The sequence below is a fragment of the Typopeltis vanoorti genome, chromosome 14 (genome assembly GCF_054136105.1).
Source record: "Typopeltis vanoorti isolate ZY-2024b chromosome 14, IOZ_Tvanoo_1.0, whole genome shotgun sequence".
NCBI lineage: Eukaryota > Metazoa > Arthropoda > Arachnida > Uropygi > Thelyphonidae > Typopeltis > Typopeltis vanoorti.
The window spans coordinates 82,876,119-82,890,842 of NC_143562.1; the positions used below are offsets into that span (position 1 = coordinate 82,876,119).

Genomic DNA, 14,724 nt, shown 5'->3' on the forward strand with positions numbered 1-14,724 from the left:
AGTGCTATAACAAGTCTTGTAAGCTGTTCTCATAGCACATTTCCCTATGTTTCCCTATAGCACATTCGCTTGTTGCATTAATGACGAGAAAAGCTGATGTGTTAGTACTTGTAATCTTATTATTTGATGTTTAGATGGTTTGTGATCTTGGTTGAAGCTGAGAATGAAATATCATGTTCAAAAAAAGATTAATTTAGTATTAAAACTCCTGTATACCAAGAACATACACATGGTGGGCTATGTCAGACACCATAATAGTACTATAACAAGTCTTGTAAGCTGTTCTCAGAGACCATGGAGAATGAGACTTGACTGCACCAATGACTCTTACAGGCATGCCTACTATCTCACTGATCCTGGCTGGACTATTCATAACTACCCATTCTTGCTGAAGGAGAAGCCAAAGAAATACATGCACATCACTAGACCCCCCCCCCTTCCCAACAGACACACACAATCTTGCAGATATGCATGGGTCACACCATATGGTAAACAGTAACAGGTAGTTCAAGCACTGGTAGTTTGGAGAACAGGAAAGTCCGAAAGAGAAAGTGAAGAATACAGGAAGAAAAGAAAGAGGAAGATGAAAAGGGCCAACACCATTGCTGGGAGGTCTCCTCCACCAGGAACATATAAAGGGATATATTGAAATGTAAAACACTCATTTCACCATATATTTTCTCTGCTTCATTTGGAAATAAATTGTATATAAACATTAACTTAAAATGATCTAAAATTGATTGTGTAATTGCAATCTTACCAAGTGAAGCAGCATGTAAAAGACAATTTCCATCGCCTGTTGTAGCTAATGGCCATAACCTTTGGCAAGCTTCCTTTTCTGCCCACCAATTGAGCCTTCCTAGAAAAACAGATGTGCATGACATATATGGATTAATAAAAAAAATGAACAAAATACATATTATGGTTATTATATACAATGTTCCACTATAAAGGTTCACTGACTGAGAATAAATAATTAGATACAGTAAATGTGAAGAATTTCTTTCAGACTGCACTAATCAAGTGTCACAATGTCCATACATAACAGTTTTGCAACCTTTTGTGTGTGTGTGTGTGTGTGTGTGTGTTGAGGTGTGGGGAATCCTTCATTGTGGTATGTTCTTCCTGTCATCTATGAGGTATGGATTCCTGCAAAAATGATGACCTGCCCATGGAGGTCATCATCTTTGTGGGAATCCCTGCCCTATTCGTACAAGTCCAGCTTAACATATGTAAAGTTTCTTATCCTTTATAAGAAGCAATGGTGGCATTTTTATACATTGCCATCGGATAATAAAAACTGTTGAGATGTAAGTTTTGACTTTAGTTCGCATATTTTTTTCTTTCTCAGTTTAGAATTAACAGGATAGTCATGATCAAAGGAGGAGAGTCTCGAAATGCTGCTCCACATTATATTTCTTCATAACTGCAACAGAATTGATGCATACCAAACACACACATTTTTCGTTTATTTTAACAACGCAACGCAGAACGCTTCTTCCCATTCAGATTGATAATTATATATTTTCTTTTTTTTAGTATCCACATTCATTTTAGGGGAGGATGATAACTGTTTAAAATCCAAGAACTGTTCATGAAGATGCACTCACTGATACTGACTTTTAGCTGAAGAGTAAAATTTGAAGAGAAAGACTAACAGCTGTTAAAACATTGAAAGCGGATGACTTTTTATGCAGGATCTCCTGCAATAAAATCAATAGAAAAATAGATGATTCTATATGGCAGAGCGGGCAGCTCTAGATACATTGGCAGATGCGAAGGCACCCAAAGGCATAGGGTTAGTAACCCCTGCACTGGAAGATGGGGCTGAGATAAAGGAAGAAGCAGAGATGGACAAAAGTTTTGCCTTTCTAACAGTGAAGGTCATGTTAGAAAAGAAAGGTTGCAAAGAAAGAAAATACCAGTAATCATTGAAAAATCCCTCTGTAATATTCTTATATAAGATATATTCTATAATCCAAGATAAAAGAAAAGTGGCATTTTATTCAAATAAATTTAGGCTGCATAAAGAAAACCATTCTCAGTTCAAATCTAGTCCTTCAGTAGAGGAACATTTTCTAACACTTTCCTTGATTGGTTCCCGAGTTACTCAATAGCAGCACTTGTCTGCCATCTCGTCACCGGATGCCATTTAAAATTAGTGATAGTCTTGTATCAGCTATCTGATTGGCTACTGGTGACAGTTGAACTGTCTCTCACTCCCCAGAAAGTTACAGCTAAAATGGTCTGGCCCACTTGCTATAGGGCAATAAAAGGTGTTAGCAAATTATTGTATTTTATAGAAAATCATTTACAAGAAGCCCAGTATGAGTTCAGAGTAGGAATAACTAAAAAAATTTAAATTAGATAATTCATCAGGTTATGATGAATCTAGGATCTTAACTGCATTAACCCACCTAGATTTTCATCTTCCTTGGGGTATTTTGCTGGCATCAAACACCACCTTTGCTAACTTTTCCTTTCCCATTCTGCTCAAGTGATCATAACCACAGTATATTATTTCTGTTCACACATTCTTCAATGCTAACAATGTCAAAATTCCTTCCTAATATCTTCACTTTTAATATGATTCTGCCACTGATGCCATCTATTCACTCTGCTAATTTTTCATAGAACTCGTATCTGTCATCTTGAGCATTTCATCAGCTATTATTTCCAACCCAACTCTCAAAATCCATAAGTTAAAATTGTTTTCAACATGGTGATATTCTGAGTTAGCTTTGCATTAGGAACACCCTCCTCCTAATTTACTTATTCAGCACAACAATGAAGTACCACATGATATCAACATCATGTATGGCTACTATAAATGGGCAAACCTATCCTCTGTACATAATCAGTAAACATTTGCCAGTAATGGGGAAATGTGGTGACATAAGTAAATTTGATTGCAGGCAGATGAGGCCTGGAGGGCAGGTACCAGTATTTTAGAAAGAGCAGCACGTGTTGGTGGCTCCCATACTATTGTATCAAGGGTATACCAGGACTAGATTAACCACGAACAGACATCCAGCAGAAGGGCTCACATTGGTCAGCCATGCGTGGTTGATCCTAGAGGTGTGTCGGGTGTCACAACTGGTATCTCAGTAATGACATGCAACAGTCACACAGCTCACCCACCAGTACAACAGCACAGCAGTTCGACCTTTCCACATAAATCATGAATCATACCTTGCTTCACCTGGGGGTTCCACAGCCAGAGACCAACAACAGTACCCATGATGAAGGCCAGACACCATGAACAACGCCTCACGTAGCCAAGGAACGTTGACCCTCGACAGATGGAAGATGGTTGTCTGGACGGTTTACATTTGGCATAAACAGCAGGAAACCCTATCCCCTGGTTGCACAGCTGGGGTTCAACAGGCCAATGGAGGTGGTGTTATGGGTCTGGGGAGCTTTTTCCTGGCATGCCCTAGGTCCGTTGGTTATCATCCTGCAAACACTGAATGGGGAACACTACAAGGACCTGTTATCTGACTATCTCCATCCATATCTGCAGGAAGTCTAACCAGACTACAGTACCATCTTTCAACAGGACAACCTTGTCATTGGGCTCATACTATTACTGAGTGGTTGGAGGAATACGACAATGTTTGCCACATTGCCTTGGCTCCCAAAATCATCTCATTGAAAAACCCAATTGAACACATGCAGGATATGCTAGAATGGAGTGTGAGAGTTGCTGATCCTCCTCCACAGAATGAGCATGAACTGACAGAATTGCTGCAGCAGACATGGAGTTATGTGCGGAGAATGTTTGACACCTTGTAAAATTTGTTCCTAGGCTTCTGTGAGCTGTGAATGCACAGAGAGGTGGACCAACGCGTCATTAGGTGGATGTTCCTAATGCAAAGCTAACTCAGTCTATACTGCTAGTATAATGTTCTGTCTAAATTGTCTCTTATTCCATATAATATGGCATTGGTGTAGTTGTGGTCAGTTGGTGGAGACAGAGTTGTAGAGCAGGTGCCCTCCCTTGATGAGTCTATGGACTCCCTGGTGGTGTCAAGTAATAATAATAATTCATTCAACTGACTCCCTACCATACTAGAATTGATTATTCTATTTTATCTATTTAAGTGATTTAATTTTCCTTCTTTAGATGCCTAAACAGCTGGAATATTTATTCTATAGGTTCTCCACTGAGACTGCAATTGAAGTTTTCCCATGTTCCTGCCTATTTTCATAGTTTTAGTCTTGTTGCAAAATTTCATGCCAAATTTGTTACAGCTGTTATTCACTTTAGTAAATAACCCCCGAGACTTGTTTACGAGCTCATCTGTATAAAGCAAAGAGTTAAATATGATATCTCTGATTTTTTCACAATGTGATCCATGGAAGTGATTAATAGAGATAGTGTGTACCCTTGTCTTACACTGATTTTAAATCAAATCTTCCTGTACATAAGATATGAAAATAAAAGTTCGACAAGAAATTTATATTTTGCATGAATTTATTAATTGTTTAAAATCACTTGCAAGTTTTCATAAATAGGAAATTTCTCAAATTAAATTAAAATGCTTTAACATTCTTTAACTAAACTGAAAGTAACAGAGCTATGGGCTGTGAGGAATAATTAAGTATAATGGATAACGGAAATGGCTGGAAAGCTGATTAAAATTAACGAATGACACTGGGCTTCATAATAATGTAATAACTACATTAGTTGAAGGGATAAAGATTACCTGCATTTTCCAAGGAAACTAACGTAGAAGTTTCAATAAGATCTTTCTCCAAAAATTCTCTGAAATCTTCAGGATAGATTGATAAATCTGGTAATGTAAAAGTATATACTGGAGTCTCTAATCGTACATGAAAATAGTTGCTTTCTTGATCTGGGCTGCCGAAGTCCTTTGCAAATTTACTACGAGCTTTTGAGACCAGATTAACATTATCGGTTGCACGAGATATACCCCGAGACAATCGCTTCACTGAAAGAAAAAAATTCCATTATTTATAATTCGTGTCTGCAGAGTATAGTGAATAGCAATTATTTAACAATGGTTCACTGGATATTACTTTTATTTAATTTAAATCATTTAAATTTTTTCTTTGATTTAAATGATAAAGAATCTTTTTCTTTGAGGTACCTGAATGTAGTGACAAAAACCTACTCATACTGGATGGAACATTCATCATCTATCACGTCACCATTTCTCACAGCAGTATAGCATTATCAAAACCTTAGCAAATAGTATCTGCTTTGACCACACTAGCCTCTCCAGTGAAACTGATTACAACATCCAGGATACTTTCTAGCCTATGGACTTCCCCTCACAAAATCAATAGAACTCTCTAATCCTCTTCAAAAATAACACAAAAAATCCAATGCCATTCCCTACACCTGGGGTACCTCTGAAAAAATTCTCACACATTATCAAAAGTTATAAACATACCTTTTGTGAGACCCAACATGGTAAAACACTGGAATAAAGTAACATTGTCTCTTAGCACCTGCTTTTTGTAGTAATTGTTGCAAAAAAAAAAAAAAATCCCCAACCTGCTGCAGATGATTCAACACAAATGCTGGTCATTCAGCTGGAGTAACCACTAGTGTTTCCACTAGTGCTGCTTTAGATGTTTTAAAAAACTTCTTTGGAATTCCATGCTACAATCAAACCATGTTTGAGCATATGGTTGTAAAATGCAGTCCATATTTCACCCCACCTTTTTTTTTTTTTTTATCATACTAAGGCACACTGCAAAAACCTGGATAAATGACACCTTTGCTATCACCTTTGTAGAATTCTCAAAATTTAGTGGAAAGACAAACACCCTAATCTCAGAGTTTCTAAGTGAAGCTAACTACATGAGCATTGAGGCAATGATTATCCCCAAACAAATTTTGCTGGACTGGTCATGTCAGTCATAAGCTATAAATGAAGTAGGACAAAAGAAGTACTCCAAGTATAACCTCAAAGTATATATATATATGAAGAAATTTAACATCAAAATGAACTGAGAAGCTCTAGGCTCTAGACTGGTCAAAATGGAAAAAGTGGTTTCTACATAATGTCGAAAGGATAAAAAGAATGTCAGATCACATGGTTATGTAGATCAAGTAGTGACCCTGGCACAGAGCCTCAAAAGTCCTCCACTAGTCATCCTCTCCTAGATCCACTCCACCATATACTACTCTCTGGTCTGTCTGTTAGCCATCCTCCTACCCATGACATCGGTTTCATATCCATTCCCATTTCTCCAACTTTTGTATTAGCTTTTCCATGTGGTATTTTGTCAAATGATGCCTTTGCAAAGTCCAGCGTTATGAGAATTTTGTTATCATAAAATGTGAGTAAATCTAAAGGCAGGACCTAATTTTTACAAATCCATACTGTCCACCACAGAGTATCAAATTCCTATCCACCCATTGCTGGATTTTACCTTTAACTAATTTTTCCAATACTTTAACCGTCAATCCTGAGATATTAACTGGTCTGTAATTTGCAACTTATGTCTTGGAGCCACCTTTATGCAATGGAACTACCTTGCCCTTTCCATTCCTTTGGAATCTACAGAGAGCACTACCACATTCCATACATGCGACTGTCTTGTTCTCTAAGTCAATTCATCCTGGTTTCTGCTGTGCCTTTGATAATGCCAGTTTGAGCTGGTGAAACATAAGTATATAAATATTTAATTTAGTTAAGAAATTATTCATTTTCATTCCAGTTCCATGTAGTTTTTATTCCAGAAACTTCAACATGGATCACTACAACAGGTACAGAAATATCCTCATAACCAGCATTGTACAGTGCTGACAATTATGTTATCTACCTCTCTACCACCTTACCATGGTTAATTTATCTCCTTCAGATCTCAGTGATCATATCTGTGCACAAAACTATCGATGTTGTCTGATCAGGGATTTGCAGAATAACAACAGTTTTAACTCTGCAGGGCAACGTCCTCAGGAATGCAACAATACTCATGGTATTGTTGCATTCCTGAGGACAAACACCCTAATTGCAGACCTTCACCTCCTTTGCAACATCCCCTCTGAACTTCACTTTCTCTAGTATTGGAGACTAGTTAGCTAGTCTCATAAAGAAGTGGAAGATTTTTTTCTCTCAGAAACTAGAGTTTTTCACCTCAATAAACATGCAAACCAGCCAGAAGAACCGCGCGGTTAGCCTAGTGGCTATGCGCTTCACAACCATATGCCTGGGGAAGGAGTGTCCTAGGTTCGATTCCCGTCGGTGACATGAGGAGCTGAAGGATCTTCCTCAGCCATAGCCAAGTTAGCCAGTCTTGGGCGTGGACAGCAGGGTTTTTTCCCCAATTTATGCTGGGGTTTTTCATCCCGCAAAGCAGGCAAGCTGGCCTTGAGAACTCAACACTACAGGTCATAGGAAACACCGGGGGCATAAGGCTGACCACCTTATCCTGTAAACGGAGTGAGGTCTGATGATCAATGGACCCTCGACACCGCAAGGTAAAAGAGGGTATAAGGAAGATGATGAAGATGATGACCAGCCAGAAGAACACATGAAACTTAAAAACACAATATGCAGACCTCATGGCCTTAGTTGCTTTGGCTGTAAATCCAAAACAACAACATCCTTTAGTATAGTTCCACCAAACAGTGTGCAACTTTCCATTGATGGATCCAAAATTTCAAAACATTTACCATATATGTCGGCATATAAGAAACTCTCAAATACTAAGAAGACCCCTCGAAATCATGGGTCATCTTTACGGAGAGTATAAAAAGGGAAGCTTAATTTCTTGGATGAACATTTAGGTAGTTACAATACATCATTATATAAGAAAATAGGTAGTATTTATAAACAAATCAGTTTATAAACAAATAATTATTAACTTCAATTTTCATGTTAATTTTCTTCGTCATTTGTTGAAAATAGTTCTTCAGATTCATTGTTTAAATGATCATATGGATCCCAGTTCGAATCCGGTGAATTGATTTCATTTTCATCGTTATCAGTGTCCCTCGACAAATCATCTTCCGTACCATCCATAAAATTAGAGATACCACACTTTCTAAATGATTTTATTACAGTCTCTACGTTTACTTTATGATGGAGACACATGGTAGTCAATCTCCTGGAGGGAGGACACTTGACAGGACAGGAGGACTTTTACTTTATTCCATGCTTTGATTACAAAATTGCACAACATATCAAGTGATGCAGCATGCATAGATCCACTGTTTGCAAATGATTTTTCACCAGTCAACATCCAATTATTCCACTCTTCTTGCATGTGATCTTTAAATGGTTTGTTCAAGCAGACAGCTAGTGGTTGCAATGTAGAAGTTAAACCTCCTGGTATAACAGCAATTTTTGTGTTATTTTTTTCTAGAAGACTTTTAGTGTTCTCAGTTAAATGACTACGAAATCAAAGCTCATTGGAGTTTCATCCATATTTTCAATATTTGACAAAAGAAATTTACGTTCTTGTCTCAACTGAATAATAAATTTATGGAAACTGGTAAGTTTGTGGTCAAGATCTGCTGGTAGTTTTTGAGCAATTTTCATTTTTTGTCTTAGTACCAGATTTTGTCTGTTCATAAAATGATTACAGCATCCTGAAGTAGCTTGAAATTCTATACTTTCATCTGGATTCAATCTCAACAATTTTAGTGCATATGCTCTAATCATATTTCTTGTAACAAGATAACCATTCTACCTTTGTTCGAATACCTGTTCTGCAATGCGATTTTCCGTTTGCAAACATCAGGTGATCCCCATTCTCATCGCACATTTTTTCTTTGGCAATTTTTTTTAAAGATCTTCTTTCTTCCTCCATTCTCTTACCATCTCGGTTATGTCAAACTTTCTTGCAGCAGCACAGTTATTAGTTTGCTTTGTCATTTCAATTACTCCTATTTTAAATCGAGCCTCATACTTTCTTTGTTTTATTGCTGGTTCCATGATTTTAAATGATAAAAATTTTAATAATCCTAAAATTAAAAAAAAATGCAAAATTAATAATTAATTAAAATTGGGGCTAATCACTTTTAATTAGGGTAATTTGCATAAATACTAAATCTATGCTATGCAAAAAAAATAATGGATATGCATAGATATAAAAATAATGGCTATAACAACAATACTTAAAATTGCATTAATACAAGAAAGGAGAAATTGGAAGGGGGGGGTCATCTTATACAACCGACATAAGCTTAAAACCTAAAAATAGCCTAAAATTTAGGCCTCGTCTTATATGCCAACATATACAGTAATTGCAATAAACTAATTAAACCAGTTTATTCAAAGTACCAATGTTGTGCTCCTGAAGGGCTACAACATTGATACTGTCATTTTTCTGCAAGTAACTGAATATCTCCCTTAAATCCAGTGGCACAACATCACTGACAAATTAACAGCAGAGGCCCAGTATTGAACTTCGTGCAACCTCACTTGTAACCTTCCTACTCCTTAATGCTTCTCCCCCACTCCCACCCACACACAACTCTCTGATATCTATCAGAGAGTCAATTTCCAATCTAATCAACTAGCCTCTGAATCCATACAATGCAACTCACCATGAAGCATCCTGTCAAATGGTTTCTCAAAATTCAGAAAAATGATAGTGTATGCCTACTCAACCACTGCTCTCATTACTTTTTTTATACAAAGCAACCAGATTACTAAAACAAGAATGCCCATTTATAAAGCTATGCTGGCTTTCATAAATAATATTATCTTCATCTACGTAATTCTTTATATATGAACTCTTAGGAATTTTTCCAAAATTTCAGCGGCCATGGGAGAAATACAAACTAGTCTATAGTTTGATATTTCCATTCTACCACCACCATTATGCAATGGCACTGTCTTAATCTTCTTTCACTTCTTATGAACTTGACTCTTTGCAAGACTCTCATTAACAGCTCAGTCAGATCCTTAGCCCTTAAAACATGGTTCATCCTTACTGATGTCTAGATTATACTCAATATTCAAAACTTTTTTTTTTTTATTCATGTCAAATCGTTTGATATTCCCTGTCCCTCTAGGAATAAAATCAACTTTACCAGAATATAACTCCCTAATAAAGTAATTGTTAAATGCTCTACTACTGCAAAGTCATCCATCTATAATCAATTCTCCTCCTATTGGCCACACAGCAAAAGAACTCCTTGGGATTCTGTTTCAATTACAATGCTGGTCTCCTTTCATATTCTTGTCTTACATAACCTGCTCTTCTTCTACAATTCCTGTTCAATTTCCCTAGTCATTAATTTCACTAAAAATCACTCTTTTTTTACTACTGCTACAAACAAATATTTCTTAACTAATCCAATGCACTCCAATCTCTCTTCCTTCAAATTCTTCCAATCATTGTACTATCACAAGCTGATTTCTAAATATTATAATCACATGCCTTATAATTCAACATAAATCCCTTCCTCCTTGATAGTCCTGCATACCTATTCATCCTCCAAGTCGGCCAATGTCATTTCAACTGATTGACGTTATGATATCTCAGGGACAATCAGATCCCCTGATGATGCTATGACCAACTCAATCACTTTCGATTCTTGTTTTCCCTCAAATATGCTGCCTAAGACGTTTGTCCATCAAAAATTCTATAAATTCATTTGCTTTATTACTAAATATTCCTTTCTCTGCACAGTTTATATTAGCTGAAGTCCTCCCATAATGACCAATTCTTTTGCACCTAATGAACTAAATCGCTTCAATATTTCTTGCTCCTCATCCTCTATATGAGGAATGTATTCCTCAGCCCATAGCAATACCCCATTAAATATCCTGTCCATTGCTACCAAATGCCATATACTCTCAAAGCCATCAGTACCATTACCAGTTCCTTCCTTCATTATTCTCTATCCAGAGAGGGCACAACTCATTACTTACAATAAGACACTCCAACCACCCCATTTATCTTTGCTATCCTTCTGAAATATGCTATACTCTTCAATTTCTATCCTTGTCAGGATATCTTCCTATGTCAACAAAAGCTTTGCTGACACCAATGATTTTTGGACAGAATGAGTCCATGTCACAATTATTAAGTTACTGTTAATTCTGGATTAAGTAATCTAAAAACTCTTACTCTATACCTCACCAATAAGCAAAGGAGTGAAAGTTTCCAGAGATTACTTAATCCAAAAATTAACAGTTACTTAATAATTGTGACATTGATTAAGTCTGCCACTGCCACATTTTTTTTTTATTAATATTTCTGTAAGATATTTTCCCATGTCAGAAACAATGGCAAGAGTACACATTATAAACGTTTCTTTATCAAAGCCACAACTCATTAAATTATTTGGAAGTATTTGATAAGTAAAATCTGCTATATGCAGCCACCATTCAATCTCCAAAAAGAGTAGGCAAGGCTGTTGAGCCCTAAGTGTTGGAGATTTAGAGGGGACAGTCAATCTCTGCACACAGCCAATCAAAGACAGCTGGCCTAAGACTATCAATGATTTTAATAGGCATCCCTGGAAGAGAGCAAATATGGCAGAAAACTGCTGCCATCTTGTGGTCCATAACCCTATACCATCATCTGAAATTGTGAGAGTTTCAAAGTTGATTTTCTTGAGCTGTAGAATTAAAAACCCGAATTTCCAGGATTAAAAATAATACTTGCCCATTTTAGAGAGCGAATAACTCAGGAATCCGTCAAAGAAAGTTAAAAAAAGTACCTTGAGTTAGTAACTAGAATCGAACTTAGAACAGTCTTTCTTCATAATAGCATGAAATTTTTAATCAGGGTAACAACTCAAAACTGAATTCTCATTTTTTTGGTTAGATAAAGCAAAATATCAAAATAACAGCAGTGAATTAGCAAGCCAAACAAAGCTGAATAAACCACTTCCCGATAGAACAGAGAAGAGGATTTTGTTTTTCTTTCTTGGTCCATAGAGCAGACATGATCAGAAAGTATATACAGAAACTACTGCCATTATAGTATTGAATGATGACCTGCTAACTAGACATAATCAGAATTCAAAATTAAATAATAATATTTTTAAAAAAAATGCAAATTCAAAATAAAATACTGCTTTAAAAAAAATAAATAAAACTTCACTACAGACTGGATATAATATGTTTATATATAAAAGAAATCTTACTAGAACCATCTTCATATTCAAGACAGTCATCTTTCCTTAGTAGAGGTCTGGGAGGCGAAAGATATGAAGTTGATCCACTATCAACATGCAACCTTTGTGAGGAACTTTTGGGGATACTACTGACTTTTCTTTCACTATACCCATCTCCTGCTTTAACTGCTGATCCTGGTGTGATGCCTTTAAGCATATAATAAGCTGTAAGGGCTGACTGTAAATCCCAGTGATTGCCTGTTTTTTTTTTAAAGAAAAAACATTTATAACTGAGACTGTTCAGCTTTACATTTATAAAAAAACATCAAAATGCTATATATAATTCTTGCAATATATAAATTTAATTTTTAAATGTAAATTTGCTTTTAGCTGGTAAGGGTGAGAGGTAGCTTTGTTATTTTAATCACAAATATGGAACTTTTTTCAGCAACTTCTAGCTTATAGTAAGCACATTGGTGCTTACCTTTCACTGTGCCAGCTTCATGCGAGCACACTGTGTATTATTGGATACAATAAAAAGTAACCACACTAGTGTCTACCTTTCACTTTCTGGCATGATGCTATCATGTTAGAGATTAAACCACCTAATAAATGACATTATAATTTCTATAAATGCTTGCTATCAGAAAGTATTAGCTTGCAAAATTATTCTTAAGATTGTTGATGATAACTGGTCACTCATTCTTAAGGTTTGTGAATATAAGAGTATCAAAAAACTCACATCCATTTGAAGTACAGACAACAGACTCCATTAAAAGGCAAAATTTTAAAATCCTGAATTACCTAGTTAGATAAGTGAATAGCACACCTGTTCTGCAAACAATGGGTTCTACATTTAAAATAACACTGAGCATAGTCACTGTCCAGTGTGAAACCACACTACTGTTTACGGAAGATTTGAAATATCCTGAAAAAGTTCCACATTTGTTCTCTAGAACAATGTTTCTGGATGACCTAATCTTTATCCTACCCTTGATACAAATAATGTCAACGTACAGTAAGTTTATAATCTTTCTTGTGCGAGGTGTATGTAACAAAAAAAAAACTTGGCAGAGGCAGACAATTATTTTTAATGGACTGAAACATGGGTTAAACCCTATATAAATCTGATCCATGACATAAATTCATAAGAAATATAATAAACATACATGTACCACTACAAAGAAATTGTAATGATAGCAGGTTCAGAATAATTATAGTTTTATCTACAAAATGTAATGCCACAAATAAAAATAGCATAAACAAGACTGCCACATTGCATATTGAGTTCAACTGTAAGAGAGTCACTCATTCACTAGGAATAAAATGCTAAGAATTTTTACATTCGCAATGGAAATAGTTTGTAGAAATAGTGAACAGAAATGGTCACCTGGTTTCCAAAAGGACAAAGATGTTGGAAAGGGTCCAGAGGCAATTGACTAAGGTCGTTTCTGATCTCTGGAATGTTGAATGGTTGAGAAAGGTTGAGAAGATGCAAAAGAAGGTAATGTTATAGAGATGTAAAAGTTGATAAGGGGTTGTTATGGGATCAATGTTGAAGAAGTTTTTCATTAAATGGTGGGAGAGCGAGGGAAAACAAGAGGTCATCCTTGGAAGCCGTATAAGGAGGGTGTAAACAAGGGAGTGAGAAGCAGGTTTTTTGCATGCAGAGTTGTGAATGATTGGAATGCCTTGCCCAAGAGTGTTGTATCTGCAGAAAATTTGAATGTGTTTAAGGTAAGGTATGATACGCTGTGTGTGTATGACAAAAGAACCTCTTGAATCAGTCTTTGATTCCATGGGGGTCTTAGGATGATAATAATAATAATAAAAATCAGTTCTTTACATGATCTCTATCATTGGAGTCCTTTGTGAATGGATACAATTCTTCAAACTATGGAGAAGGTCTGGCCTAAGTCCCATAAAACCAATACTCTTCTAAACTGAAGTTATAATCAGCAGACAAGGGAAATTCAAACACTGTTTTGTCATAAGTGAACATGCATGGCAGAAATCACACAAACAAATTAAGTGGTGAGAAACAGAACAAAGAAAATAACAGGAAATATGACAAGAAGAAATCATCCACTGAAGAAAAACACAAAGAATTAGCAACAACAAAACAACACAAAGCAGGCAACAATCAGAGATTTGAAAACCAGGATTGCAAATTCAAATACAATGGATTTAATCATTTGAAGGAAGAGGAGTCAGCAGTGCATGGGAGATATTCAAGAAAAAAACTATTGATAGCAACGGTAGATTTTGGAAGTTTATTTTTCACTTGGTTAGACTATAATAAATTTAGTTTAATCCTTTATCCAAGTGTAAGCAAACAAAGTTTGTGACTGAAAATATCTTCAGGACTGAGGTAAGGTGGTACATCCCTTGGCAACTCAGAGCAAACGTGGACCAAGCTCTCATCACTCCTTGTCTCAGTATCTCCCATAATGCAAAGCATATCTCCTTGCGGACATGTATACTGCTATGCATTAAGAGAAGGACCACTACCCAGACCGGTTTCGACCTTTATTGAGGTCTCGTCAGTGGGAGTGAGGTCTCATCAGTGCTTTGCATTATGGGAGATACTGAGACAAGGAGTGATGAGAGCTTGGTCCACCTTTGCTCCAAGTTGCCAATGGATGTACCACCTTACCTCAGTCCTG

At 36.3% G+C, this 14,724-nt stretch overlaps 1 protein-coding gene across 8 annotated transcripts in view; it reads right to left on the minus strand.

Annotated features, from left to right (window-relative positions):
• Positions 1-14,724, minus strand: part of LOC150099713 (OTU domain-containing protein 7B-like) — a 258,534-nt gene that overhangs the window by 134,284 nt on the left and 109,526 nt on the right. For all 8 annotated transcript variants that reach the window (XM_090403711.1, XM_090403710.1, XM_090403708.1 and 5 more), the window contains 3 exons: positions 12,089-12,316; positions 4,710-4,955; positions 761-859 (listed from right to left, as the gene is read on the minus strand). In XM_090403711.1, coding sequence (XP_090259837.1) covers positions 761-859; positions 4,710-4,955; positions 12,089-12,316 — 573 coding nt within the window. The remainder of the gene's footprint in view (positions 1-760; positions 860-4,709; positions 4,956-12,088; positions 12,317-14,724) is intronic.